The 27,800-nt window shown below is 35.0% G+C and overlaps 1 protein-coding gene across 10 annotated transcripts in view; it reads right to left on the bottom strand.

Annotated features, from left to right (window-relative positions):
- Positions 1-27,800, bottom strand: part of AKAP13 (A-kinase anchoring protein 13) — a 359,098-nt gene that overhangs the window by 206,958 nt on the left and 124,340 nt on the right. For all 10 annotated transcript variants that reach the window (XR_004232435.1, XM_031955550.1, XM_031955554.1 and 7 more), the window contains exon 3: positions 12,598-12,745. Coding sequence is in view for 9 of the 10 variants with exons in the window: in XM_031955550.1 (XP_031811410.1) it covers positions 12,598-12,745 (148 nt within the window). In the remaining variant the exon portion in view is untranslated. The remainder of the gene's footprint in view (positions 1-12,597; positions 12,746-27,800) is intronic.

Below are 27,800 nucleotides of genomic sequence, written 5' to 3'. Positions count from 1 at the left end.
AGAGGGATGTTCATACTTAAGTTGGAGATTCTTTACTCTGATTAATAATTATGTATTTCATAAATGTTTAACTCAAAAAATAAAATGGAATTTCTCTAACCTAATGGAATAGATTATACATACCCATATGGAGTTTATAACTTTGAAGCTGAAGAGATCCCTGAAATAATACATGAAGGAAATCACTGACCTAGGAAAGAATGTTCACTGTGATGTGCTTCTCAAACTTCCTCTATCATTCTTAGCATACAAATTTGAGAAATGTAATAGTGAATGAATAATCTTATAGGCATCCATATAGCACCATCTATATCTATTCTACTACATAGCTCAAAACTAAATTGTGAACAACTTAACCTGACCCCATTTCCCCAATGAAAGAAACATTACGGTTGTTAAATATGGCCTCATTTCCATATTAAATTTGTATCGTTTATAATGATGATTTATTCTATTAATATTAATAATTAAATGTTGAATGAGGCTCGTACTCATAGTGAAGTTGTATATATATACAGTTTTGTATATACAGTGATTTGCAGATTGTATTGGAATATGAACTCCTTGATGACAAGGTATATTTTTATAGCCAGCACTTAAAATAGAGCCTATTATGTAACAAAAATTTAATAAAAACTTATTGATTGATTGACAAATGTAGTGCTGGGAAGGACCCCAGGGGCCATCCATTCCAAACTTATACATAAGAAAATTAAGACCCATGGAAGTTAAGTAATATGCCCATTAGAGATATGATTTGAACCCAAGTTCTCATCTGAGAACAGGTGCTCTTTCCATTTAAAATCCCAGTGTGGCATTTCAAAGCAAAATACTAGCTTAGGAAGAACAGATATTATGATTTAAATGGTAGCCTGGATAATAAAAGTAGTTTCTATTTACACATAGCTTTAAGATTTACAATTCACAAAAGCCCTATGAGGAAAATAAGACAAGGATTACTACATGGCAAATGACACTCAGATGAAGGAGAGTTACTAAAGTGCCTTCTAAATGGAATAAAAGGAATAAACCAGAGATCTATTTATAACATATGCACACACACACACACACACACACACAAATGTATACACATACCACTTATGTAAATATTTATAAAAACAGACTTCAGTTGCCCAAATGTCCATGGATCTCTCTGCCATTTATTTACACACACACACACACACACACACACTCACACACTCACTCCTTGCCTCTGCAATTTCTTAATATTCATTTCAATATCTATCACATCTAGCAATGGGTCTAACATTAAGTAAGTATACCCAAGTCTGATGACTGATCAATTGTGGAATACTTACTTGCTTTAATCAAGGTGATCAAGACACATTATCTCCTTTCCTCTACATTCACTTCCTGAATACAGGAAGTGCATATTAGGAGTCCTCCCGCTTTTGTGCCCTCATGGTTTTGCTAATATTTTACTGATAATATTCAGAACTGCTGAAATAGTATAGTATAGTATATAGCTGAGATCCAAGTCTATTCCTTAAGCAGTGTGAACATCTGCAATCTCCAATTCAAAGGAACTTCCCCATCCCCCCAACTCCTATGTTCCATACCCAAGACTGTGGATACATTGGCACTGGCTGAGTCCAGGTTAAGTCTTGGTGTCTCAATTCTAACAACATCAAGAGGCTGATGTCTAAGAGGTTTTGAAAGCATGTCATATCCCAGCTTTTTCAGGATCCTTTCCAAAGCAAACACATATAATCTTTTACACCAAAAATAACAATGACGACAATAGGCAGTTATTAAAGACTAGTGTAAGTAATTAACAAGCATTTATTAAGTGCCCACAATGTTCCTGACACTGCTAAGCTCTAGAGATACAAAGAAATGCAAACATGGTCTCTTCCACGAAGGAGATCACATTTTAGTGAGAAAACAACAAGCAGACATGCATTTACATACAAGACAAATGGAATGTAAAAGGGAGGCAATCTCAAAGTAAAAGTACTCAAGGGATGTAGGGAGTAGAGGAGACTATTGTATTTTGTACACTTCAAAATGTTAAGATTAAAAAGTAATATCACTATTACATGTTGCCCTCTTTCATTTCAATGGCATTTATTAAAGTGCTTCTTTCTATATAGAATTTCATTGTATCTAATAAATTCTGGAATCTGACTTTCATTTTTTCCTCCTAAGTGGAACTTAATTCTATAGCCCAGAAATAAGCATTGGATAAGATTATAAATTATAAATGCCAAGCTTATCAAATCAGAAGATGACACAATGCTAGAAAGATAGATAACAAGATGGAAAATAGTATCCAAATCTAAAAAGGCTAGAAGAACGGGCTGAATTTATTAAGATAGAACTTAATAATAATTGAAGTCTTTACTTGAGACTAAAAAATAATCACCTTTATAAGATAGAAAAGAATATACAGCTAGACCATTCACCTGAAACAGTTAGGAAGTGTTTTAATGAACTGAAAGCTCAAAATGTTAAGGTAAAAATATATCTCATAGGCCAGGAAAGCTAATGTAATATTAAACTACATAAAGAAATAAATAGTGCTCAAGACTAGAATGGCAAAAGTTCTGCTCTTATCACCTTGTTAGATCATACTTGCAATGTGTTCTTTTTTAGGTGCAACTTTTTTATAAGGAAAGCACTAAAAAGCTGGAAAAAAATCCATAAAAAGGGGAACCAGGAAGATGAAGGATTTTGAAATAATGCCATATGATGTTCAATTGAAGGAACCTGAGGTTAAGAGTAGGTGGGATGAAGGAAATCTACTGTGGAAAAAAGAAATACAGGACAGTGGATAATAGTTATATTCAAGTATTCTAAGTCCTGCCATATAGAAATTGTATTTGTTCTTCTTGGCCACAAAGGCCAGAACTAAGAATAAAAGGGAGAAGCTATAAATAATTTAGGATGGATGGATGAAAGGAAAAACTTCCTAATATTTAGAATTATTCAAAGCTAGAATGTTTTAAAGAAAAAGCTGTAAGGCTGATCTTTTGGTGGGAACAGGATAGAAGAGTTTCTTTTTTAAAAATTCTAATAGTATTTTATTTTTTCAAATACATGCAGACATTTTCAATATTCTCCTTTCCAAAACCTTGTGTTCCAAATGTTTCTCCCTCCTCTCCCCTTTCCTTCCTCTTCAAGACAGCAAGCAATCTAATATAGATTATATAGATTAAACAAGCAATTTTTCTAAACATATTTCCAATATTTGCCATCCTGCACAAGAAATCAGATCAAAAGGGAAAAAATACAAGCAAGAAAAAAAAAAGAAACGAATCAAACAGTGACAACAACAACAAAAAGGTAAAATATTATGCTTTGATCCACATTCAGTCTTCATAGTTCTCTCTCTGCAAGAGGATGGCTCTTTCTATCACAATTCTATTCAAATTGTGTTGAATCATTAAAAATTGCTGAAAACTGCCAAGACCATCACAGTTGACCATCGAATAATCTTGCCGTTACTCTGTACAATGTTGTCTTAGTGCTGCTCACTTCCCTTAACATCAATTCACAAAAAATCTCTCCAGGCTTCTCTAAAATCATCCTGCTGGTCATTTCTTATAGAACAATAGTATTCTATAACATTCATATACCATAATTTATTCAGCTATCCTCCAACTGATGGGCATCCATTCAGTTGCCAGTTTCTAGCCACTACAAAAAGGGCTGTCACAAACATTTTTGCACATGTGGGTCCTTCCTCCTCTTTTAAGATCTCTTTGAGATACAGACCTAATAAAGACACTGTTGGATCCAAGGCTATACCAAGTTTTATAGTCCTTTGGGCTTAATTCCAAATTGAAGAGATTCTTTTTCAATAATACAATAGAGTTTACTGAAAGTGAAGCCACATTGAAATAAAAGCAACAATTCAGTTGAACTCTCCCAACATTCCCCTTCAAAAAATTTAAAATAATTCCTCAATCAAATTTTGAAGTAGCAGAGACAACAAAAGGTCAGTGTGAGGCATTTTTCCAGCCTAGGACAACTTAGGAGATTGTGTAACACTGGGGCTGGGGCTGGGGCAAGCCCAGAATGTACACAGAGTAGCACCAGCAATAGTCCTTGGAGGTAAATACAACAGTAGTGGTAACAGCTTTGGAAGTTCACCACCCAGAGACATTCTGGGTCACAGTTCAAGAGACAAATGCTTCTGGTCAGTCACAAGAGACAGGGGACCTGGACCTGATGGTCACAGTTCCAAAGGCAAGAAGAGCACTAGTGTTTGTGGCTGCAGGGAAAGTGGGGCCTTTTCCGGGTAACACTGGAGCACAGACCAGGAGAACAATGACCAAACCTTTCTTTCCCTTTATGATCATACACCGTGGAAGCCCCCAAACATTAAGACCCCTAGAACCACCTCCAAAAACAGCAGGACAAAGAAGCATGAAGCTTGGGAAAGTGCCTTCCTACACAATATGGGAGCAGGGCCCAACTTTAACAAAGTTCAAAGTAAAAAATAATACATGAGGGAAAAGAGAGAAGGGAGAGGGAGAAGGAAAGGAAAGAGGAGGAAGGGAGAAAAGGAGAGAGAGGAAAAAAGGGGAAGAGAGAGGGAGAGCGAGAGAGACAGACAGACAGAAAAGAGAAATATACACATACAGAGAAACAAAGAGAAAGAGGCAGGGAGAGGGAGAGGAAGGAAAAGGGAGAAAGACAGAGACAGAGACAGACAGACAGACAAAGAGATAGAGACAGAGGCAGACACACACAGAGAAACACACACAGAAAACACCACAGAAATTGAGATAAAGACACAGAGAGAATTTGACCATGTAGCAGAAAAGATTAAGATCTAAACTCAGAAGACAAATTTAGGCGGGGAGGAGAAGAAGGAGGGGGACGGGTTGGGAGAACCTCTTAAAAAACCTCAAAGAAAATACTAAGTGAGGGGCAGCTAGGTGGCTCAGTGGATAGAGCACCAGCCCTGAAGTCAGCAGGACCTGAATTCAAATCTAGCCTTAGACACTTAACACTTCCTAGCTGTGTGATCTTGGGCAAGTCACTTAACTCCAATTAAGAAAGAAATCAAGAAATCAAGAAAGAGAGAGAGAGAGAGAAAAAGAAAGAGAGAGAGAGAGAGAGAGAGAAGAGAGAGAGAGAGAGAGAGAGAGAGAGAGAGAGAGAGAGGAAGAAAGAGACAAAGATACAGAGAGAGGTAGAGACAGACACACACATCCGAGGGGAGAGGAAGGGAAGGAAGGAAGGGGAAGGGAAGGGAAGGGAAGGAAGGAAGGGAAGGAAGGAAGGGAAGGAAGGAAGGGAAGGGAAGGGGAAGGGGAAGGGAAGGGAAGGGGAAGGGAAGGGAAGGGAAGGGAAGGGAAGGAAGGGAAGGAAGGGAAGGGAAGGAAGGACAGAGACAAAGATACAGAGAGAGGTTGAGACAGAGACAGACACACACAGAAAAACACCCCCCACACACACACACAAACACCACAGAAATTGAGATAGAGACAGAAAGAGAACTTGACCATGTAGCAAAAAAGATTAAAATCTAAAGTCAGAAGACAAAGTTAGGCGGGGAGGAGAAGAAGGAGGGGGGCGCGTTGGGAGAACCTCTCAAAAAATCTCAAAGAAAATGCTAAGTTAGGGGCAGCTAGGTGGCTCAGTGGATAGAGCACCAGCCCTGAAGTCAGCAGGACCTGAATTCAAATCTAGCCTCAGACACTTAACACTTCCTAGCTATGTGACCTTGAGCAAGTCACTTAACTCCGAGAGAGAGAGAGAGAGAGAGAGAGAGAGAGAGAGAGAGAGAGAGAGAGAGAAAGAGAAGAAAATGCTGAGTGAACCCAAGCCTAACAAAAATTCCTGGAAGAGTTAAGGGACTAGATTAAGAGTGGTAGAAGAAAAAATAAGAAATGAGAGTGCTGCAAGAAAAGTATTTAAAAAAAAAAAAGAATTAAAAGCTTGGTAAGAGACACCCCCCCCCAAAAAAAAAAAACACCTTAGAAAATAATACCTCAAAATACAACCAACTTGGTTGTATTTCCCTCTATCTCCATAGAGGGAATTAATGGACTGAGTGCAAAATGATGTATAAGTCACTTTCTCTGCACAATTCTAGATTTCTTTCTAAAAAGGCTGAACTACATTCACAATTCTACCATGTAATGTTGTCTTTCTTCAGCCACTCCTTTCTGATATACTCTATCTTGTCTGATGCTGCTCAGTCTATTTTGCTAAATCTTCATAGATGGAGATTTATGATTTAATGAGTAATTTCCATACTCATTAACTCCAAGTTACCCCAAATACCAATAATAAATCAAAATACTAACCCTAATATTAAAGAGGCACAAAAATTCATTGAAGAAAAGAAATTCTTAAAAGGCAGAATGAGCCAAATGGGAGGGGAAAAAAAAAAGAAAGAGGAGGGAATACAAAAGCTCCTTGAAAATAATTCCTTAAACAACCATTTTGGAGAGTAGTTCGGAACTATGCTCAAAAAGTTATCAAACTGTGCATACCCTTTGATCCACCAGTGTTACTACTGGGATTATATCCCAAAGAGATTATAAAGAAGGGAAAGGGACCTGTATGTGCACGAATGTTTGTGGCAGCCCTTTTTGTAGTAGCTAGAAACTGGAAACTGAATGATGTCCATCAGTTGGAGAATGGCTGAATAAATTGTGGTATATGAATATTATGGAATATTACTGTTCTGTAAGAAATGACCAACAGGATGATTTCAGAAAGGCCTGGAGAGACTTACATCGAACTGATGCTGAGTGAAATGAGCAGGACCAGGAGATCATTATATACTTCAACAAAATACTATATGATGACCAGTTCTGATGGACCTGGCCATCCTCAGCAAGGAGATCAACCAAATCATTTCCAATGGAGCAGTAATGAACTGAACTAGCTATGCCCAGAGAAAGAACTCTGGGAGATGACTAAAACCATTACATTGAATTCCAATCCCTATATTTATGCCCACCTGCATTTTTGATTTCCTTCACAAGCTAATTGTACAATATTTCAGAGTCTGATTCTTTTGTACAGCAAAATAACGCTTTGGTCATGTATACTTATTGTGTATCTAATTTATATTTTAATGTACTTAACATCTACTGGTCATCCTGCCATCTGGGGGAGGGGGTGGGGGGTAAGAGGTGAAAAATTGGAACAAGAGGTTTGGCAATTGTTAATGCTATAAAGTTACCCATGCATATATCCTGTAAATAAAAGGCTATTAAATAAAAAAAAAAGAAAGGATTTATATAATACAAATAATAAATTACAGAGACAATAAACAATAAAAATAATAATTTTGTGACAATTAAAAAAAAAAGAAAATAATTCCTTAAAAATGAGAATTAGTCAAGTGAGAGCCAGTGACTCTATAAAACATCAAAAAACCACAAAATAAAGTCAAAAGAATGAAAAAGCAGAAGAAAATGCAAAATGCTTCATCAGAAAAACAATTGGCCTGCAAAAAAAATTGAGGAGAGGTAACTCAAGAATTATTGGACTAGTTGAAAATGATGATCCAAAAAAAGAGACAACATCCTGTTTCAAGAAATTATCAAGGAAAACTGCCCCAATGTCTTCGATCTAGAGAGTAAAACAGAAATTCAAAGAATTCAATCGCCTCTTGAAAAATTTCCCAAAATGAAAACTCCCAGGAATATTATAGCCAAATTCCAGATTTTTATGTCAAGGAAAAATATTGCCAGCAGCCAGAAAGAAACCATTCAAATATCATGCAACCAAAATCAGGATCATATAAGATTTAGCAGCTTCCATGTTCGAAGACCAAAAAGGCTTGGAATATGATATTCCAAAAGCAAAGGAACTAGATTATATTCAAGAATCACCTACTCAGCAAAACTGAATATAACCACCCATACCCAGAAAAACCACTACTAGGTCTGTATCCTTTAGAGATGAAAGAAAACAAAAGGACCTATTTGTCCAAAACTATTTATAGCAACTCTATTTGTCTAGGCAAAAAAGTGGAAATTGAGAGTATGTTTATCAATTGGGGAATGATTGAACAAATCATGGAGTACGATTATGATGGCGAACTATTTTCCCGCAAGAAATGATGAGGGGGTGGTTTCAGAAAAAAACAACACGGCAATACTTCATATGAATTGATGCAAAGTAAAATGACAAAAACTGGGAGATCATTCTGTACAGTAATCACAATGATGTAAAGATGATCAACTACAAAAAATTTGGCTACTTTAATCAATATAATGATCTAAGTCAATTCCAAATGACTCATGATGAAAAAATACTATCCATCTCCATAGAGGGAATTAATGGTCTGAGTGCATAATGATGTATAAGTCACTTTCTCTGCACAATTCTAGATTGCTTTCTAAAAAGGCTGAACTGAACTACATTCACAATTCTACCATGTAATGCTGTCTGTCTTTCTTCAGCCACTCCTTTCGGATATACTCTATCTGTCTGATTCTGCTCAGTCTATTTTGCTAAATCTTCATCTATGCCATACTCTCCAAGTGCCCCCAGGGTTCAGGTTCTAGACTGGCTCCCTCTCCCCTTTATCTTGGTGATCTCATCAAGTCTTATACCTTCAATTATTTCTATCCAGAAGATTTCCAGATATATACACAAATGCATATATATATATATATATATATATATATATATATATGTAATAAGACTTTTATGCACATATGCATACGTATGTAAAAATATGTGTACACAGACACACACACATACATGATAAACTGTTTCTCAAAGATGCCTGCTGTCCAGTTCTTTCTCTATATTTTGAAAAACCTCATTTTCACCTACACGTCTTTTTTGAAAAAGCTAAAAATCAAGACTGATTTCTGAGCATAAACACTATATATAGTATTTGGGGATGGATGGCTCACAAGTTTGTGTGATTGTTGGAGTAATGATTTTAATTTTTGTACATAAAAACAATATAAACACCTATTTAGGTAAGAAAATACATGCATGCATACATTTATACACACATATGTATATGTATATACATACACACATTTTTAACATATAGGGGCAAGAATAAGTATCATCAGCCCTCCTATACTTTCTCCTAACATTATCTTTCCACATCACTAACTGCTTTTTAGGCATATTTTGAATTAGATGTCACTTAGATATATCAAACATAACATATCCAAAACATAGTTACATTTCAAAAAAAAATTTTTTTAATCTTCTCTTCCCAACTTTCCTATTTCTATTGAATATGCCACGCTTCTCAATAATTCAGGCTGATAACTCTTACCTCACCTACCCAATCCCTTGCCAAATCTTTTCATTTATTCCTGCCTTTTACAACATATCTCACACAGGTCCCCTTCTCTCCACTTACAGCAACCCTGTGGCTAAATTTAGATATTGCATTAACAAATACCCACCCTCTGAATGATTCACAGGATTTAGAAATAAATGGGACCTTAAAGGCATATAGTCCAATTCTTTATTTTGCAATTGAAAAAAGTGAGATGAAAAGACCAGATCAAAATCCCAGAGAGTACCAGTGAGGGATTAGAATCCAGTGCCCTTTACTCAAGATCTACTGTTCCTTCTACAACTTTACACAACAATTCTTTATTATTAATTTAATATAAAGTGGCTCATAGTGTCTAAGACTAAGCCCTAAGGGATTGTGAGTTGTAAGTCCAGTGAGTGGAAGAAAGGAGGATCAGTTAATAGGGGAACATTTTAGATACTTAGATACTGATTCTAAGCATTTACATCTTCCATCTTCTTGCTCCTCCTGATGAACTATGTAAGAAGGCTTAAGTTAGAAGTCTGGTCTCTAACAGGTCGGCATCATGCAGTATTACCACTACTAGACATTTCCTATAACACATTCTCTCTCGTCTTCATCTCACAAAATACAACTCCTATTCAATCACCTCAAAATGAAGATTCATTTCTTCTCCTGTATGTTTTTTATAAAGGGTAATAACTAATTCTGGATAAGGTAAAGTAAACTATCCCAATCACTAACAATAAATGTTTAGTAATACTGATACTTCTTAACACCTCTTAGAAAACACAGTTTTAGTTCAGTCATGATATGCATGATATTGTATATATCAAAGGAAAAGTGGCTTAACCAAAGCTTTAAATTACAAAGGAATTTAGGCAATCACCTTCTGAAAAGTAATCAGTACCCATTCTAAACTGTTTACTTCATGTTTAGGTAAAATTCCTAAACATTCACCCTAATTTTAGGTTCTATTTACTTCCTATATTCACTGAAGTCATTTTTGCCAAGCAGAATGAGAACATTGCTCTGATATTACTCCATATTTTGGCTTTGCTGCACTCACAGATAATAAATATTAAATCAACTTTTCAGATATTTAGAATTATCTTATGCCGGCCACTTAATCCAACTCTTTTCCCCATCAATATGCATGAAAGTTGATACTGCTGTTAGCTCACACTCAAACAAATAAAGAATTTATCCCAATTCACACAGCTAAGTAGATATTACCATGACAGAAAAGGAACTATATGAAAATGGTAAGAAATAATAAATCAATGTCAGAAACTAGGCATTGATCCACACTTAACACCATACACCAAGATAAGATCAAAATGGGTTCATGATCTGGGCATAAAGAATGAGATTATAAATAAATTAGAAGAGCATAGGATAGTTTACCTCTCAGACCTGTGGAAGAGGAAGGAATTTATGACCAAAAAACTAGAGAACACTATTGACTACAAAATAGAAAATTTTGATTATATCAAATTGAAAAGTTTTGTACAAACAAAACTAATGCAGACAAGATGAGAAGAGAAGCAATAAACTGGGAAAACATTTTTACAGTCAAAGGTTCTGATAAAGGCCTCATTTCCAAAATATATAGAGAATTGACTCTTATTTATAAGACATAAAGCCATTCTCCAATTAAAAATGGTCAAAGGATATGAACAGACAATTCTCAGACGAAGAAATTGAAACTATTTCTACCCATATGAAAAGATGCTCCAAGTTATTACTGATCAGAGAAATGCAAATTAAGACAACTCTGAGATACCACTACACACCTGTCAGATTGGTTAGAATGACAGGGAAAGATAATGCGGAATGTTGGAGGGGATGTGGGAAAACTGGGACACTAATACATTGTTGGTGGAATTGTGAATACATCCAGCCATTCTGGAGAGCAATTTGGAACTATGCTCAAAAAGCTATCAAAGTGTGCAAACCCTTTGACCTAGCAGTGTTACTACTGGACTTATATCCCAGAGAGATTTTAAAGAAGGGAAAGGGACCTGTATGTGCATGAATGTTTGTGGCAGCCCCGTTTGTAGTGGCCAGAAACTGGAAACTAAGTGGATGCCCCTCAATTGGATAATGGCTGAATAAATTGTGGTATATGAATATTATGGAACATTATTTTTCTGTAAGAAATGACCAGCAGGAGGATTTCAGAAAGGCCTGGAGAGACTTACATGAACTGATGCTAAGTGAAATGAGTAGGACCAGGACATCATTATATACTTCAACAACAACACTCTAAGATGATCAATTCAGATGGACATGGCCTTCTTCAACAATGAGATGAAACAAATCAGCTCCAATAGAACAGCAATAAATTGAACCAGCTACACCCAGAGAACTCTAGGAGATGACTATGAACCACTCCATAGAATTCCCAATCCCTCTATTTTTGTCTGCCTGCATTTTTTATTTCCTTCACAAGTTAATTGTACACTATTTCAAAGTCCGATTCTTTTTGTGCAGCAAAATAACTGTATGGACATGTATACATATATTGTATTTAACATATTTAACATGTATTGGTCTACCTGCCATCTGGGTGGGAGGGAGGAGGAAAAATTGGAACAAAAGGTTTTGCAATTGTCAATGCTGAAAAATTACCCCCAAGCATCTTGTAAATAAAAGATCTTGTAAATAAAAAGCTATAATAAAAAAAGAAATAATAAATCAAATCAAACCTTTCTTCTCTTCCTCAATAGAAAATAATTCAACAATTAGTAAACATTTTTTGCAATATAATGGCAATCAGACAATTCTAAGCTGAAATTGCAATCACACACACACAAAAAAGATAAACCCCAAACTCCAATAATAGCCAATATTGTTTTCTGAACCAACCTGCTATAGCAATATTATTTAAGAAATGTTTGGGAAAGGTCCCTATTTCACCTGTCATTTTCTAAACTCTTTTAAATGGTAAATATTCACTCATTAGGTAGGCCTAAAAGTTACAAGTGAAATATCTGTATTATCATTGAATTCTTACTCTACCATGAATTATTAAAATTAATTATGCTTTTTAAAAACAAAACTTCTGGGGCACCTAGGTGGCATAGTGGATAGAGCACCAGCCCTGAAATCAGGTGGACCTGAGTTCAAATCTGTCCTCAGACACTTAACACTTCCTAGCTGTGTGACCCTGGGCAAGTCATTTAATGCCAATTGACTCATTAAAAAAAAGAAAGAAAGAAAGAAAGGAAAATCTTAATTGACTCCTCAATTCACTCTCTCCACTTCTGTATTCTAAAGAATAAAATAAAAGTGATCCACATCATTTGCTTTCAAATATTTTTTATTGAAAAGAATTTCTTAAAGGTTCCTTTTAAAGTACTTACCAGGAGCAATTGTCTCCAAGGTATCAGGATTCACTTTCCTGGTACTTGTATAGTGGTGGAGAGTGGAGCCAGAGAACACCAAGTAAAAAACTACATCATCTTCGACTTTATCCTCTTCAGCAAGCAGCACTGTGACAACACAGTCACCCTACAGGAAAATAAGACAAACAGCATGAAAAATTCACTTTACAAGGTTCTAAACATTAGTCCCTTGCTTTATAAAGAATCAGAGTTTGAGGAGACCAAAGATTATGTGAACCCAGTTGCCTGTTTCACATTGTTTGCTTGCTCCTTCAAGATTCTTGTATGTACTTGGTGAATGGGAATGAGAGACAAAAGAAGGGGGAGATTTGAAAATAAAGCATATATATAAAAGGTTCCCAAGGAGCTATGGTTTAAACATAATGTGCTTTTCTCCTTTTTTTTTCATTTCAACTTATTCTGTGATTTGTTAAATCCTGCTGAAGCACTGATCATATTCTCAAAAGCAAAGAATTAAGAGGGATACCACTAATAGTTGGCCATGCAGTTGGCATGGCATGGATTTTTTAAGTTTGTATAGTGGGGAAAGGAGTATATAAGAGGATGCTTATTCCTCCATTAATTCATGTTTCCCAAGGAATGATGGTAAAGATCAGAAAAAAAACCATGGACAATATGGTTTACATGATAACAAAGAGTTGGATAAGATAAGCCATTGAACAACAATTACAAATGTTATCTGTGTACCATTATCTTTATAATATGTATATTATAAACATTACACAAAAATGGATGAGATAAAGATGAAATCATATTTGACCATAGAATAAATAAGAAGGTGCTGTAGTTTTGTAATCAGACCTGCACTTTAAGACAGTAAGTTCGACAGCTCTGTGAAAGTTGTGCTAGATAGAGGAGTGTTTTAGGAAGGAATACCAATTAGTGCACTATTGCAGTTCTCCAGATGCCTAAGGATGAAATTCCTAAACTGCAATAGCTGTAAGGCATAAAGATTAATGGATAAATATGGCAAGTTATAGAGGTAAAAATAACAAGATCTGTCACCTCACTGTATATGTGGAGTGAAGAAAAGTTATAATGCAAATGCTGAGAACCTGAGTAAGGGGGAAGCACGGTGCCCTGGGGGGGGGGGGGGAGGAAGTTAGTAAGAGGAGTGAGTTTGGGGAGAAAGGTAATGAATTTTGTTTTGAACGTGTTAGATTTGAGATAACTACAGATCATACAGCTTAAAATGTCCTATATACTGCTTGTGATGTCAGAGTGGAGTTTAGGCAAGAGATCAGGAATGGATGTAGAGATTAGGGAAGGGGACCAATAATTAAAGCCATTTAAGGTAATATAGTCACAAATGGAAGAGGAGAGAGACAGAAGAGAAGATCCTGAGCAAATTCTCATGGTTAGAAGGTATAATATAAAAGATAATCCAGAAAATAAGACTTAGAAGTGGTAAGACAACTACAAGAACACAAAGAGTAAGTATCTAAGAGGAAACTGGGGATCAACAATGTTGAAAGAGATCAAAATGAGAAGAGACCATCAGATTTGACAGTTAAGAAATGAAAGGTAATATTGTATATAGCAAGCATTTTGAATGAGTTGTCAATGATAAGTAGAAGGAGAAGAAGAAGAACTGAAAGAATGGTGGTACCTTTAGTGGAAATGGAGAAATTCATATGAAGGTTGAGTTTGGAGGGAAAAATTTAACTCCCAAATCATCATTCACCCCGGTTCAACTTATGCAGCTCTTTCCATATATATATATGTATATGTATATGTATATATATATATGTATATGTATATATATGTATATATATTTTAAAGGGTATGTGTGAGGGCAAGGGGGAGAACTGGTTATTGTCCAGGAGTGGAATAAGGAAGATATATAGTTACTGGAGACATGTTCAGGATTAGACTATAGGGAAAGGGGATGTAATTCATTTTCTTAATTTTTCTGAGCATCAAGTCATGGCATTATATTAGAAGACCACTTATCAGATAACAAAAAAATAGTACTGTGCAGAATACCAAAGCTCTATTCTACATTCTGACCTAGAATCCAGAAATGATCCAGTCAGCATATTTTACAATACTGAAGTCAGAGTTTATTGATATAATGTCAGAGAGATAACAGCAAAACAGAACCCAAGAAAGTTCCTCATATTTTCTTTAAACACTAGGTGATTAATTTAGGACTTTGAACTGCCAGTTTCAAAAGCCCTTGAGCAAAGGGGAAATACCCTTTCTCAAACAGAATTTCAGGTGCCTTAAGTAACTATTCACTTTAATTTTATATTTTAATTGGTCTTGCAAACAGCCACTCCAGCAGGTGGGGAATAATTTATACTGAAAAGTCAAAAACATTTTATATATTGCTTACTATGTGGCAGGCACTGGGTTAAGTGTTTCACAATTATTATCTCATTTAATCATCACAACAAGCCTTATAAGGTAGAAGTTATTATTACCATTTTATAGATAAGGGGGAACTTAGGCCAACAGAAGTTAAATGATTTGCCCAATGTCACAAAGCTAGTAAATATGTACAGCCACATTTGAATTCAGCTCTTCTGATTTCAGACCTGGTGCTCCATCCCCATAGTTGCCCTCCAGGTAGGCTGGTCAATTTTTAAATGTTACTTACTTCAAGTATTTGCTGCACAACATTATAGTAAAGAAAAAGAAGCATTTAGAATGGGATAAGACAAGGAATGAAAGAAAAAGTATAATAAGGTAATCTAATCATAGGGAGCCAAGAAAAATTTAGAAAATAAAAACTGAATACATAAATCTAGGTGTCACTTTAAGACACTGTTAGAATGAGATTTGTTCTATATAGAAAGATACATTAATTTACATGATGCTGCTTTTTATACCAGCAAAGGGGGAAAAGAGGAGATGCTCATCAATATAAAGAGATAATCAAACTGGTAATGCATATAATAGAATACTACTTAAACATAGTAGGAAATGATTTTAGCATGAGTTCTGAAAAGCCTTTTCAGATTTAAATTTACTAATGCAAGGTAGAATCAAGAAAACAAAATGTATAATAATTACAATAACAGAAATTTTTAAATAGTAAAAATAAAATGCAATGCTACTTAATCCTGGTGAAGAGAGGTTTCAGTTGAGAAAATATATTTCCCTTCCTTTGCAAAGATGAGTAATTATTTCTATGGAAAGGGGCATTTACTGTCAATCTCAGCTAATGTGTTGGTTAGATTTGCAGGGCTTTTTTTTTCTTTTTTTATTTGTTACAAGGGATAGCTTTTTTGAGTAGGGAAAGGGAGAGGGATATATTCAGAAATAAAGATAATATAAAAATATATGAACAAAGTCATTATTTTAAAATTTATACTTTGTTAGTTTAAAATGCTTTTCACTCTTACCACAAAGAAAATCTAACTAATATGATATCTGTGACTAATTATTCTAACTCACTGTATGTCAGATTCATTACCAAAAAAGTACTTTGCTAGATTTTTGAGATAATTCTGAAGTAACAATATGAATTATGCAAAAGGGTGAAATTTTTAAAACTTAAGTACATTTTATGTGTATAATTTTTTTTAAATCGGGGAAAGAGCTAGATTGGAATTTAAAGTATGGCTGCATGCTTTCTTGATTTAGGAACCAAATGTTCTATTCCATCAAACTAGGTCAAATTTTGAAGTAATTAATTTTTAATCTTCCTACCTCTTCTTCTTTGCTATAATTCTGTTTCTTTTATTTTCCATCTGTTCTTCAAAAAATTCATGATTTCAAAGTTCAGCTTTGTTTTAAGACGACCTTTATTTAAACTTTTAAAAAGACTACCATTTAATTTAAACTGGATTCTCTTTCAAAAAGAGGTATGAAAGCCCAATACCTTATACCTATGTGTACCAGAAAGAACACTGGCTCCTCTCTCAGCTCAGGAATTTGTTAACTAAGTTTTAAAAAAAAAAGTTTGTTGATTGAATTACTTTGAATCAGTCACTTCACATCTCTCTAGAACTCATTTTTCTCTTACATAAAATAGGGGGAATCCTACCTACAGGAATTCTTTGGCTCCTTCCAGATCTCACAACTCCAAAATTCTAATTCTGTGCCATTTGCCCATAACTTAACATAAAAAGAGTCAGTGCAAATAAGTGAATTGACTTCCTTCTGCCTTAATAATGACATTTAATTAAGAGTTTTAACAGAACTACTGACAACTCAATTGATTAACTAGATGGTCACAGAAGTTTTATATTTTATCTATTTTTCTTAACAAAGGAAGCCCAGATCTCAGCTGAGATCCAGTAAAAGTAAAAAGTTTTCCTATAGCTCAGGATAATGCAAAACCGGTTATTCCACCTGCCATTTCCAGAGTGTCTTTCTTTTTTTCTTTTCTTTTCTTCTCTGTCTTTGCTCTGTTTCTTTCTGATCCTTTCTCATAGGAGACATGGGGGGGAAATGCTACAGCGCCCCAAATCTTTCAATTTTTCAAGGAGAAAAGGAGAAAAAGAGGTACTTCTGAAACCTAATTCATATTGAAAAAAAAAAAGTTGTAAAAAAATATTTTAAACAAATTGAACTGTTTATTTTTGAAAATAAAATTCATAAATGACATTTATTTGATAGAATGGGTTTAATCATAGCTTTCATTTAAAATTGGAAGAGAACTAATGGCTATTTGGTAGAACAACAAAGAAAAAAGCACTACTTGGGTTTGGCAACAATAAATTAACCTTAGGCTGTGACATATACATGAACATGGACTTAGTATTCTCAAAACAAACAAGTAACATTCTGCTATTGTGAAATTGCTTACTTCTTCAACATTTATGTTTTCTGTTAAGACGCAAATCAAGCACAAAATAAAAATCACAGTAAAAGGTGACAATTTTCAAAAGTATGTTCCATGTCTTCCTGAACTGAATTCTGTTTGGATCTGAATCTGATCTTGGGATTTAACTTAATCACCATTCTATTCTATGCTAGTAGTAATTATGAAAGTATCGTACATGCACAATGCTACTGAGGTATCCCTGAACAAATTTACTCCTCAAAGTGTCAAACAAGCAGTGTCAGTTTCTGCCTGTAGACAAGATTCTACTAAACTTGTGAGGGCTTTGAGTATCCACCCAAAGGCCTAAAGATGGAGTTTAAAGATGGATTCAAACCCCACCATTACCACTTAATAGTCTATGGTCTTAAGCAAATCGCTTCCTTTTTCCAGGACTTAGTTTCCTCATCTATGGACTGAAGGAATTAAATTAGATGCTCTATCTCTAAAGTCCCTTTCTGCACAATTTCTTAATTTTAGTTAGGTTCGAAAACTCATGCCAATTTTCAGAACGGCCTTCAAAGGAAATTCTTAAAAGTGGCCAGCCTCAACATCTCTCTTACCCACAAGGAAAAGTAGAACAAATCATAAATACTTTTCATAGAATTGGGAGTAGGGGGGTTTAAATGCAAAACACATTATATTATGCCTGAATTATTAAACAATGGGTATCACTGAAACCACATTCAAAAACTATGAGAATTAAAATATGTTTCTCTTGAAGCAGACCACATTTTAAAATCACTGGTACTAAGCAACAACAAAAAAAATCTTACTCTGCATTTTAATGATATGACACCTACCTCCCTGCAATAGTGTCAAACGCAGAAACTTTTAGGAGATGGCCATAAAAAGATTTAGCAAATGGGGTGTAAAAATAAACTCAGATGTTTTTACTTTTTTGTACTGTTTTGTCTTACTTATTTTATATCACAAATCCTTGAGAGATATTGGGTTTAAGTTTCCTGTTTTATGAAAGAACAGACCCATGGAATGGATGAGTCATTGGATAACTTAACAAATCTATCATGTTTCTAACTGCAACAACAGAATGGCTTGTTAACTAGATCAATTTAAAACATATTTTATACTCTAATTCAGTCTAAATCTGCTCTTCAAAGTAACTGTAGCTAAAGCTCAAGTTTTCCAAAGATTTACAAAAGCCTATTTAAACTTTCTTCATTCAGAAATATGACCTTCTACCTTGGAGTTCAACATTTAAACTCCCATTAGTGAATTACGTCTGGATTCTTGATCTGAAAATTTTGTAATCAGTTTATATAGTTATTACACATTCAACTGATTAAAAATTGCAAATTTCTTGGATAACCATCCACAGTCGGTCCTTCAACATATATATTTGGAAAACAATTCCTAGGATTAAGATAAAATAACTACATTCCTCCCCTTTCATAAAATTAGCACAGAAGTTTTCCCAGTCCTTTCAGCTAATAAAATTTCCCTATCAAAATGGTAGCAAATTAATCTTCAATGTATATAATGGGGAAACAGAGGGACAAAGAATCAGCTGTCAAACATCACACAATTAAACTCTTGATAGCAACGTACCTTTCCATGAACTCAAATAAGTAGTAATAATTAAGTTATTAGGTCTTCAAATGGATTTACCAATCTCATTTCAAATCCTGATACTATTCCATTATGCTAATTTGCTTTATGTTCTTTTTTTAATCCTAAACACAAGCAGAGGCCACTGAACTGTCTAATCTACCTGTCCCTTCCTGAAACAACTAAGAAAAGGGAGATAGCTGGGTTTCACAAGCCTAAAAAGAAAGGTGAGCTTTATCACACTCAGCAATGGCTCATATTTGAATATTAGGTACCCAGGGACAAACATAGACTTTATAGCTGAAGGGGCTTTAGAAATCACCAAGTGCAGCCCCAGATAGAGAAATAGACCAGAGAAAAGAATCATAAGATCAAAGATTTAAGAGCTGGACTCAGTAATCTTTTAGCCCAACATCTTTACATTATCCATAAGGTAACTAAAGAGAAAGAGACTAAGTAATAATAAAATTTTAATTCTAAATAAATTCTAAATTCTAAATAATTCTAATTTGAATTTGAATTCTAAATAAATTCTAAATAAAATGCTCTTTATAGTATATCATTCTGATGCCCTAAGTAGTATAAACATTCTGCTGCCCTTAGGTGTATTTTATTTTAAAGCTTTATTAATGTCATGACCAAATTTCTAAAAAGTCATTTAAACTAACAAACTCATTATTCACTCACTCTTAAAATTCATTCAATTCTGACTTCCTCACTACTCCATTGAAAAACCTCTTTTAATAATAAACTCCTCATCACTAAATTCAATGGCTTCCTCCCCTCATTCCAGATTATTTAAGACCTGTCCTTCTCTCTCTAGAATTCCTCAATACTCCCCTCCTATGGTCCTTACACCTTTCAGATTCCTCTTACCTCTTTGGCTGGCTTATTCCCTGTCTCATTTCCCAGGCTCTTTTCCCTCTCACTCCTCACCTCCATCTCCCAGTTATCACTTCTATACAGATAACTTCCTGGATCTGTATCTCCAACTTCATCTGTACAGATACTTTCTAGATCTGTATCTCCAACTTCATCTGTACAGATACTTCCTAAATCTGTATCTCCAACTTCAGGTGAAATTAGCCTCTTTATCCTCAAACTTCATGGCACTTAATCCTCTTTGCATTTATCTTATTTTCTCCAAAAAGGTAATCAACTATATAATTATATATATTAATATATGTGTTTATCTATATTTCTTCCCACTCTTTAGACCATTGTAATTTCTGTGATAACAGCTTTCTATATGTTCAAAAACTAATGCCATGCCTTGAACACAGAAGATAATTAATAATTGATTGTTTTAAAATAAATGAACCAACTTGAGAACTTACTATATGTGTGTGTGTGTGTGTGTGTGTGTGTGTATATATTGCCTATACTGTTCAAGAGACTGAGCATATAAAGCAATGTAAGTCAAGATCCTTATTCTTAAAACAAGCCAAACAAATCCAGTAAGTTTTCATGTGCCTATAAACCCTGAGAGGGGAAAGGGTAAATACACACATATATGTGTGTCTGTATATATACATGTGTGTATGTATGTATTATGTATACAAACCTACTTTGAAAGGGGAGAGAGAACACTTATCATTAAGTGGTTCAAAAAGCTTAGCTGGAAAGGAAGACATGCATGCAGGATGTCCCAAAAGTCTTAGGAAGTTTTAGGTTATACTTAACTTTTGGGTCATCCAATGTTTTTTAAAAATGAATACATGGCATGACAAAAAGTGTAACCAAAATTCACCAGAAGTAATGATCATTGATGGTTAGTGATTTTAGAAGGTACAGGAGCTCCAAACGAACTGTAAAGAAACAGTATGAATTTAAAAAAAAATAAAAATTTGATAAGAATTGTGTGAATAAAATAAATCTACTTTATAAAGAAACCAATTTGGCTGTATGGAGGGGCAGGGAAAATTGCAGAATAGATTATTCAGAGAAGATAAAAGAGAAATGTGTGATCTTATCCTGCTACCAAAGAAGTCACTGGAAGTTTTTGAAAGAGGTATGGTATGTGAAAAGCTATGTTTTAGGGATTGTTAACATGGAAGGATGGGAAGAGACTGTTTCTAGGGTAAAAATAGAATTGTTTCATCCATATTGAGTTTCAAGTGATGGCAAGCCATTCAGAAGGTGAGGTTCAGTGATGAAGCTAAGGAAAAAAATAAGAATAGGATACAGAAATGTGCAGTCATATCCAAATGTAGCTAAAGTGTGAAACTATGAACAAAAATGAGATTTCCAAGGGGAGAAAAGGTTTAAAGGCAAGGGCTAATGCCCACATTTAGAAGCAAACAAAACTCTCCAAATAGACAAAGACAAAGGAGTCAGAGAAAAGAGAATCAGGATTCCCAGGGAAGTGGAAGTCAAGGAATAAGAACTATTCAGTGAGTTAAGAACAGATCAGCAATGTTAAATGCTATGGAAAGGTCAGGAAGAAAAAATAAAATAACCCTTTAGTGAACCTACCCTTAAGTATATTAAGAGTACCCTTAAGTATATTAAGCCACGAAAATGGAGGGAAGGAAGGAGGGAAGGGAAGGGTGGAGGGAAGGAAGGGTGGAGGGAAGGAGGGAAGGAAGGAGGGAGGGAAGGGTGGAGGGAAGGAGGGAGGGAAGGGTGGAGGGAAGGAAGGAGGGAGGGAAGGAAGGAGGGAGGGAGGGAGGGAGGGAGGGAAGGAAGGAAGGAAGGAAGGAAGGAAGGAAGGAAGGAAGGAAGGAAGGAAGGAAGGGAGGGAGGGAGGGAGGGAGGGAGGGAAGGAAGGAAGGAAGGAAGGAAGGAAAGGATGGACAGAAAAACAACAGCACGAGTTAAATACTCCCCCTTTCTCTTTCTTGGCTTGATTTAACCAGTGGCAATTCTGAATTGTCTCTCTATTTTAGGCATGCACACAAGCAGGTGCTCATATGTCTGAATAAGAGCTTCCTTCCCTCAGGCACTACCACCCCTAGTAAAGATACCACAAATATCATGTACTGCCAAATAGGAATGAATAATATTTATATTTTTCATTTGTCTTTTCAAAAAGAAAAGACCAAAATAATAATATCACTAACTTTTCACAATTTGTATTAACTAGACAACAGACTCAATTAGCATAAACTCTGAGCTAAATTTCTCTTAAAGATTTGCTGTTTCTTACTTTAACTTATAGTGCTTAAAGATGACCTTTTAGTGAAAATATAAAAATGGCAATAAATCTACCAATTAATAAGTAAATGAATGGATATAGAAGGTTCAGGGGAAATTACCTCAGCTATGAGAATTGTTAAGCCTTTCTCAGAGATGCTTTCAACTTTTAGTATACAACTGCTTCACACAAATCTCACCTGTAGCTGCAACATACACAGGGCCACACACCCAGTAAACCATTCAGGCAAATGGATTAAACCAGGCTAAGGTTAACAGAAAGCTATCAAACCCATCAGTGAATCAGGGGAGAGGAGAAAGAATATCTATTGAAGCATTTGAAGATTTTCCCAACGGAATGAATTGATTAGAACAATTTAATCCAACAGCCATGAAGGCAGCTGCAGCAGGCCCAGTGCAGCACTTTAAACTTGGTGAGAGACGCCAAGGTCATCCCCTGCATCCTGAATCACTGAAAGTCATCTTGACTTTTTTCTTGCCACTAAATATCAATGACTCTGAAAGAAAGTAAAGCTGACAACTATTTCACTTAAATCCAATTTATATATGAATAAAAATGACAAGTAAATAAATCTTTAAAAATTTAAAAGATTCTATTAATTTTTTTCACCAATATTAGTTTCTTTATATTATTTTTCACCAATTGTACATTAACAAAGCATCAAAACTTTGAAACTCTGGATAAATAACACTAAAATGGTTCCTTTCCTTTCCACTCTAATATTCTAATTTAAATCCTTATCATGTTTAAATTATTGATAACAGTGTCATCAGTCTTCAGTCTGTCTCTTCTTGCTCTAGCCCATCGTTCATACTGCTACCAATTATTTTTCTGAAAATAATCAGTTTCATCATCAAATGGAGGTAAGGCAGAACAACAGAAACAGCACTGGGCTTTGAAGTCATGCCTACTCAAAGTGTAACCTTGAGAAAAATCACAATTTCCCTGGGACTCAATTTTCATATATGTACAATGAGGAGACTGGATTGGATAGATCTGATGCCTATGATCCTACAGTCACATCATTCCTGTGTTCCTAGTAAAATACATACACACACACAAACATCTCAACTCCTTAGATTGTTAGTAAAGTCCTCTACAATCATGTCCCAATCTATTCTTTTCCTCAACTCCATATCCCCCAAGGAACCTGCTAATGTGTTCATGTTCTATTCAAAAATCTACCACACATGACACCCTTTCCTCATGGAATTCACCTCTCTCTTGTTCCTCCTTCAAAGATGAGAATCAAATTACGTCTTCTCCAAACTATCCATGTAGAATGATCTCCCTTTCTTCTAAATTTAGCCCTTTTCATATCTTAATTCCCCAAGTGGATTGTAAAGATTCTTATAAATAGGATCTAGATTATATAACTTTTTGTACCTTGAAAAAAATCCTTGTTAATATTATTTGTGGAAGGCAACATAACAAAGGAGATTGAGAACTAGCTTTGGCCCTGAGTAATACCTAGATTAAAAAATCTTTTTTGTGACACATACTAGCTAGCTGTGCCACAAAGGACAAGTCATTTAATATTTCTGAGTCCTTCTCATGTATAAGATGTGCTTTGAAAAGCTTAATTTGTTACCAAAACAATCAGTTATTAGTATTATCCCAAATACACTTTTTCCCCCCTAGAATTATGCTTTCATTGGTATAAACTTTTCCTAGTAAGGGATTTAACCAAGGCACATAATTAGAAATTAACTACTTGCCCAGAGTCATACTTCAAGTATGGGTTTATTCTAAGATCAGCTCTCTATACTATGCAACTTGGTAAGTTAACAAATGTTATTAAGTATCCTCTATGTGTCAGGTAATAAATGTTGGGCATGCAAAAAATAATATTATTATTATTTTGAGAAGAGGTCAATAAGTTTCAGAAAACTAACAAAAGGGATACACAACATAAAACATAATAAGAACCCCAAATCTAATCAAAGCAGGAAGGGGTACACAATGAATGCTCCAGAATTCTGAAACTTCATTAAAGCAATTATTTAATATTTATCTAACATTATACTCAAAGGACTGTAGCCCTAGTGCTTAAGGTGCTTAAAGCATAAACTTCAGATAGTCATCTGTGAAGATAAGAAAGCAGATAAAGAAAGCAAATATGGACACAACCAAAGCCAACATGTTTTAATAAAAAATCTAAGGCCTTTAATTCTTTCAGGTACATAATCAGTGCTATTTCCTTATGGATAGGCAAACAATCTTGTTTCCTTGGAGCAGGGCTCTCCAACAGCTGCTGGGAGAAAGTAAAGTCTCACCTGAGTATTCCACAAATTAGCTGCCCCAGGGACCACACCTTACCTCACTACCAGCAGCATCTAGGGCTTTCCTCTAGGTGAGACTTCAACAGTTTCCTTTCCTTCCTGAACTCTTTTCAATGATGTTCACTAGACAATCATTTAAGACTTTGGTAGAAATCAAGAAGGACTAATGTAGTTCTTCAAGTCTACTAATGTCTTATACCAAAAAGTTCAGATTTCTAAGTATTAGATCTTCCTTAATTATCATATTTTCAAAAGAACCAAGTTTTTTGTTTGTTTGTTTGTTTTTTGTTTTTTTTTAATTGCTGGGCACTAGGATCAGTCCTTAATTGGTATCATACCATACCCAGATTAGTCTAGGTGTTTAAAACCTAGAATGCCTTAAACTGCCTCAATCTGGTCTTTCAGCCTCAGATCCCCATGTCTCCAATTCATTTTGCTCCGGAGACCATAATAATCAAGAACATTGATCTATATGAGTCAAAAAACCCTACCACCTTTGCCATTTGCAGCTTTGTCCTTGGACCAGTTACAATTGTAAAATCTTCAGTTTCTTTGCATATAAAACTGTATTGCAATAATGTCTAAAAGTAGTTTGAAATTAAAGTCACTTTAATAACATTTCTTTTTTTCTGAAAATACTTCTAACATGCTACTTCCTGGCTCAAAATTCTCCAATGACTTCCCCCCCCATTACCTTCAGCAAAGGTCCGCACTCTTTAGACTGGCTTTAAGACCCTCTTGATATGGGTTTTTTTTTTCCCTATAAAGTTACATACACACAGACATATACACATATATACATTCAATACATAGCTTCAGTATATGATTAGGATTTACCAATCATAAATGGTTTAATTTATCTCAAATTAAGACTATTTTATGGTTTGTACTTAGTAAATTTTTCTAACTAAAATTTTTAAATTAAATTTAAAATTATTTTTGTCCACAATAATTCGGGGCACTGAAAAATTTAAAGCATTCTAGCCCTAAAATCCCTCCAATTTTAATACCTAAGACATCTGTTTTACGCACAAAAGAAATACAGTGTCTATTTTTTCGGTCTTACGCTTTCCTGTTTTGCAAGAAAATCATTTGAGTATTCTTTCAGGCTTACTGCCTTATTACCAGCAGAGGGAGCTCAAAACGTTGTGTTAGAATTTGTCAACAGTGTTTTGTTTTTTTCTTTTTAAAGAGCATTTCTCTCTAATAAGGAATTGTTGTAGGTGATTTTAGAATGGGATAAGAGATCAAATTTCCAAAGTCTGGTAACCATACAAAGCATGGGCTCATTAAAGGGTACATTTCCCCTCAAACACAGGTGCTTTCTATACTAGAGAAATAAACAAAATCCATAATTTAAAGCTTTTCTTCCATCTAAATGGACAACCCAGCCCCAAGGTATTGCTTGTAAAAGAAAAAGGCTGCTAAATTTGTCAGCATGTGTTGTCTTTACTATTAACTGCAAAACAACCTCTCCCACTTACAATTTCACAAAATACTGTAACAACTTCAGTCCATTTAAAGAAATATTCTTTTTTTTTTTCCATCTAGAATAGCAAATATTCAGCAGAAAGCTGAATTTACAAGTTACAAAGTTACTGAAGTTACAAAGACTTTCTACAGGAATGGCCATCCAGTTACTAGAATGTCATCAATGAGTACTCAGGCTCACATAAAATATACACCAGTCAATTGAGCATTTATTCAGGACCAAGTATGTTCCAGATCCAAGAGAAAATACAAAAAAAGAGAAGCAAAGCAGACTCTGCTCTAATGTAAATAGTTGAGTGTCATTAATGTTTGTGTCACATATAAGGAATCAGTTTTGACCTAGAAGAAGAAGGCCCAGAACATTAGCACCAGCCATGGAGATGTCTTTTCTCCTCACTTTCCCCTCTCAACTCTTACCTCTCTGGTTAGCTATAATGCAGGTGACCTGACTGGGTGCCTACTAAAGCTTACTTTAGCCCCAGACTCAAAAGCATAATGGCCTTCCCCATTCTATCTGAGGGGAAAGCATAATCTCAGTTCTCAAGAGATCAGTAAGACCTAATCAGCTTCCTCTGCCAAGGATAATAAGTAATTTCCTTTTGGAGTTAAGGTAAATAACATTCCTATTCCCACTTCCCACCTTCCAGCCCAATGTAGATTTAGAGTTCATTGAAAATGTTGGTTGACAAATCATTTCCAATGGAGCAGTAATGAATTGAACCAGCTACGCCCAGAGAAAGAACTCTGGGTGATGACTAAAAACTATTACATTGAACTCCCAATCCCTATATTTATGCCCACCTGCATTTTTGATTTCCTTCACAGTCTAATTGTACAATATTTCAGAGTCTGATTCTTTTTGTACAGCAAAATAACGGTTTGGTCATGTATACTTATTGTGTATCTAATTTATATTTTAATATATTTAACATCTACGGGTCATCCTGCCATCGGGGGGGGGGGGTGGGAGGGTAAGAGGTGAAAAATTGGAACAAGAGGTTTGGCAATTGTTAATGCTGTAAAGTTACCCATGTATATATCCTGTAAATAAAAGGCTATTAAATAAAAAAATAAAAATAAAAATAAATAAATAAAGAAAAAAAAATAAAGAAAATGTTGGTTGAGTCAATCAGGTAAGGACCCAGATGTCTTCCTTGTCAGGAAGGTATTTTCTTCAGGTGTTCTGTTTTGTTTGGGAGGAATAGAGAAGAAAGGAAGGAATGTGGACCAAACTTAAAACCCAATTCCTATCATATTTGCAGATGTGTAAATTAATTCCTAACTTCATCATGCTCACACATGGTGGGAGATGTGGAGGGGATGGAGGAAGGAAGGGGAATGAGTTAGGGAAAAGAGAAAAGAATGAAATAAAACAACCCAACTGAGATAATAGGAGACAAAAAAAAAAATCCAAAAAAAGAACTGATTTTTTAAGTTTAGAAAATGGAAATTTTGTTGCCTTTTAAATGAAAACTACATTCCATTTTTCAGTCAAAACACAGCACAGTGATGGTTGAAAAGCATAGTGTTAGAAATACATCTATAGAGTGGTACAAGAGAAGAGTAAATTTTATTATCAGCCTTATTAACTTTTAGAGAGAGACGGAGAGGGAGGAAGGGAGAGATTGACCTAAAATGGCATCAGATAAAGCAATGATAAATGAAAAATACCAGAAATCTCTTCCAATTAGCCCAGAACTGATGATGGCCAAAAGTATGTAGGTCCTCTGAGTAAGGATAGAGGACACAGAAGAAGGAGAAGGATTTACTGAAGCTAGCCCAATCTGTAATATATGTGATTTGAAGCCAGTGGAATCTCAGCATTAGTGCATCAGAGCCACAACAAGGTAGGAAGTCAATTTCCAAGTACTCACTACACAAGGAAATC

The sequence above is a fragment of the Sarcophilus harrisii genome, chromosome 2 (assembly GCF_902635505.1).
Source record: "Sarcophilus harrisii chromosome 2, mSarHar1.11, whole genome shotgun sequence".
Lineage (NCBI taxonomy): Eukaryota > Metazoa > Chordata > Mammalia > Dasyuromorphia > Dasyuridae > Sarcophilus > Sarcophilus harrisii.
Note: the sequence above shows the minus strand (reverse complement) of the source record. Positions and strands in the feature narration are given on the sequence as shown.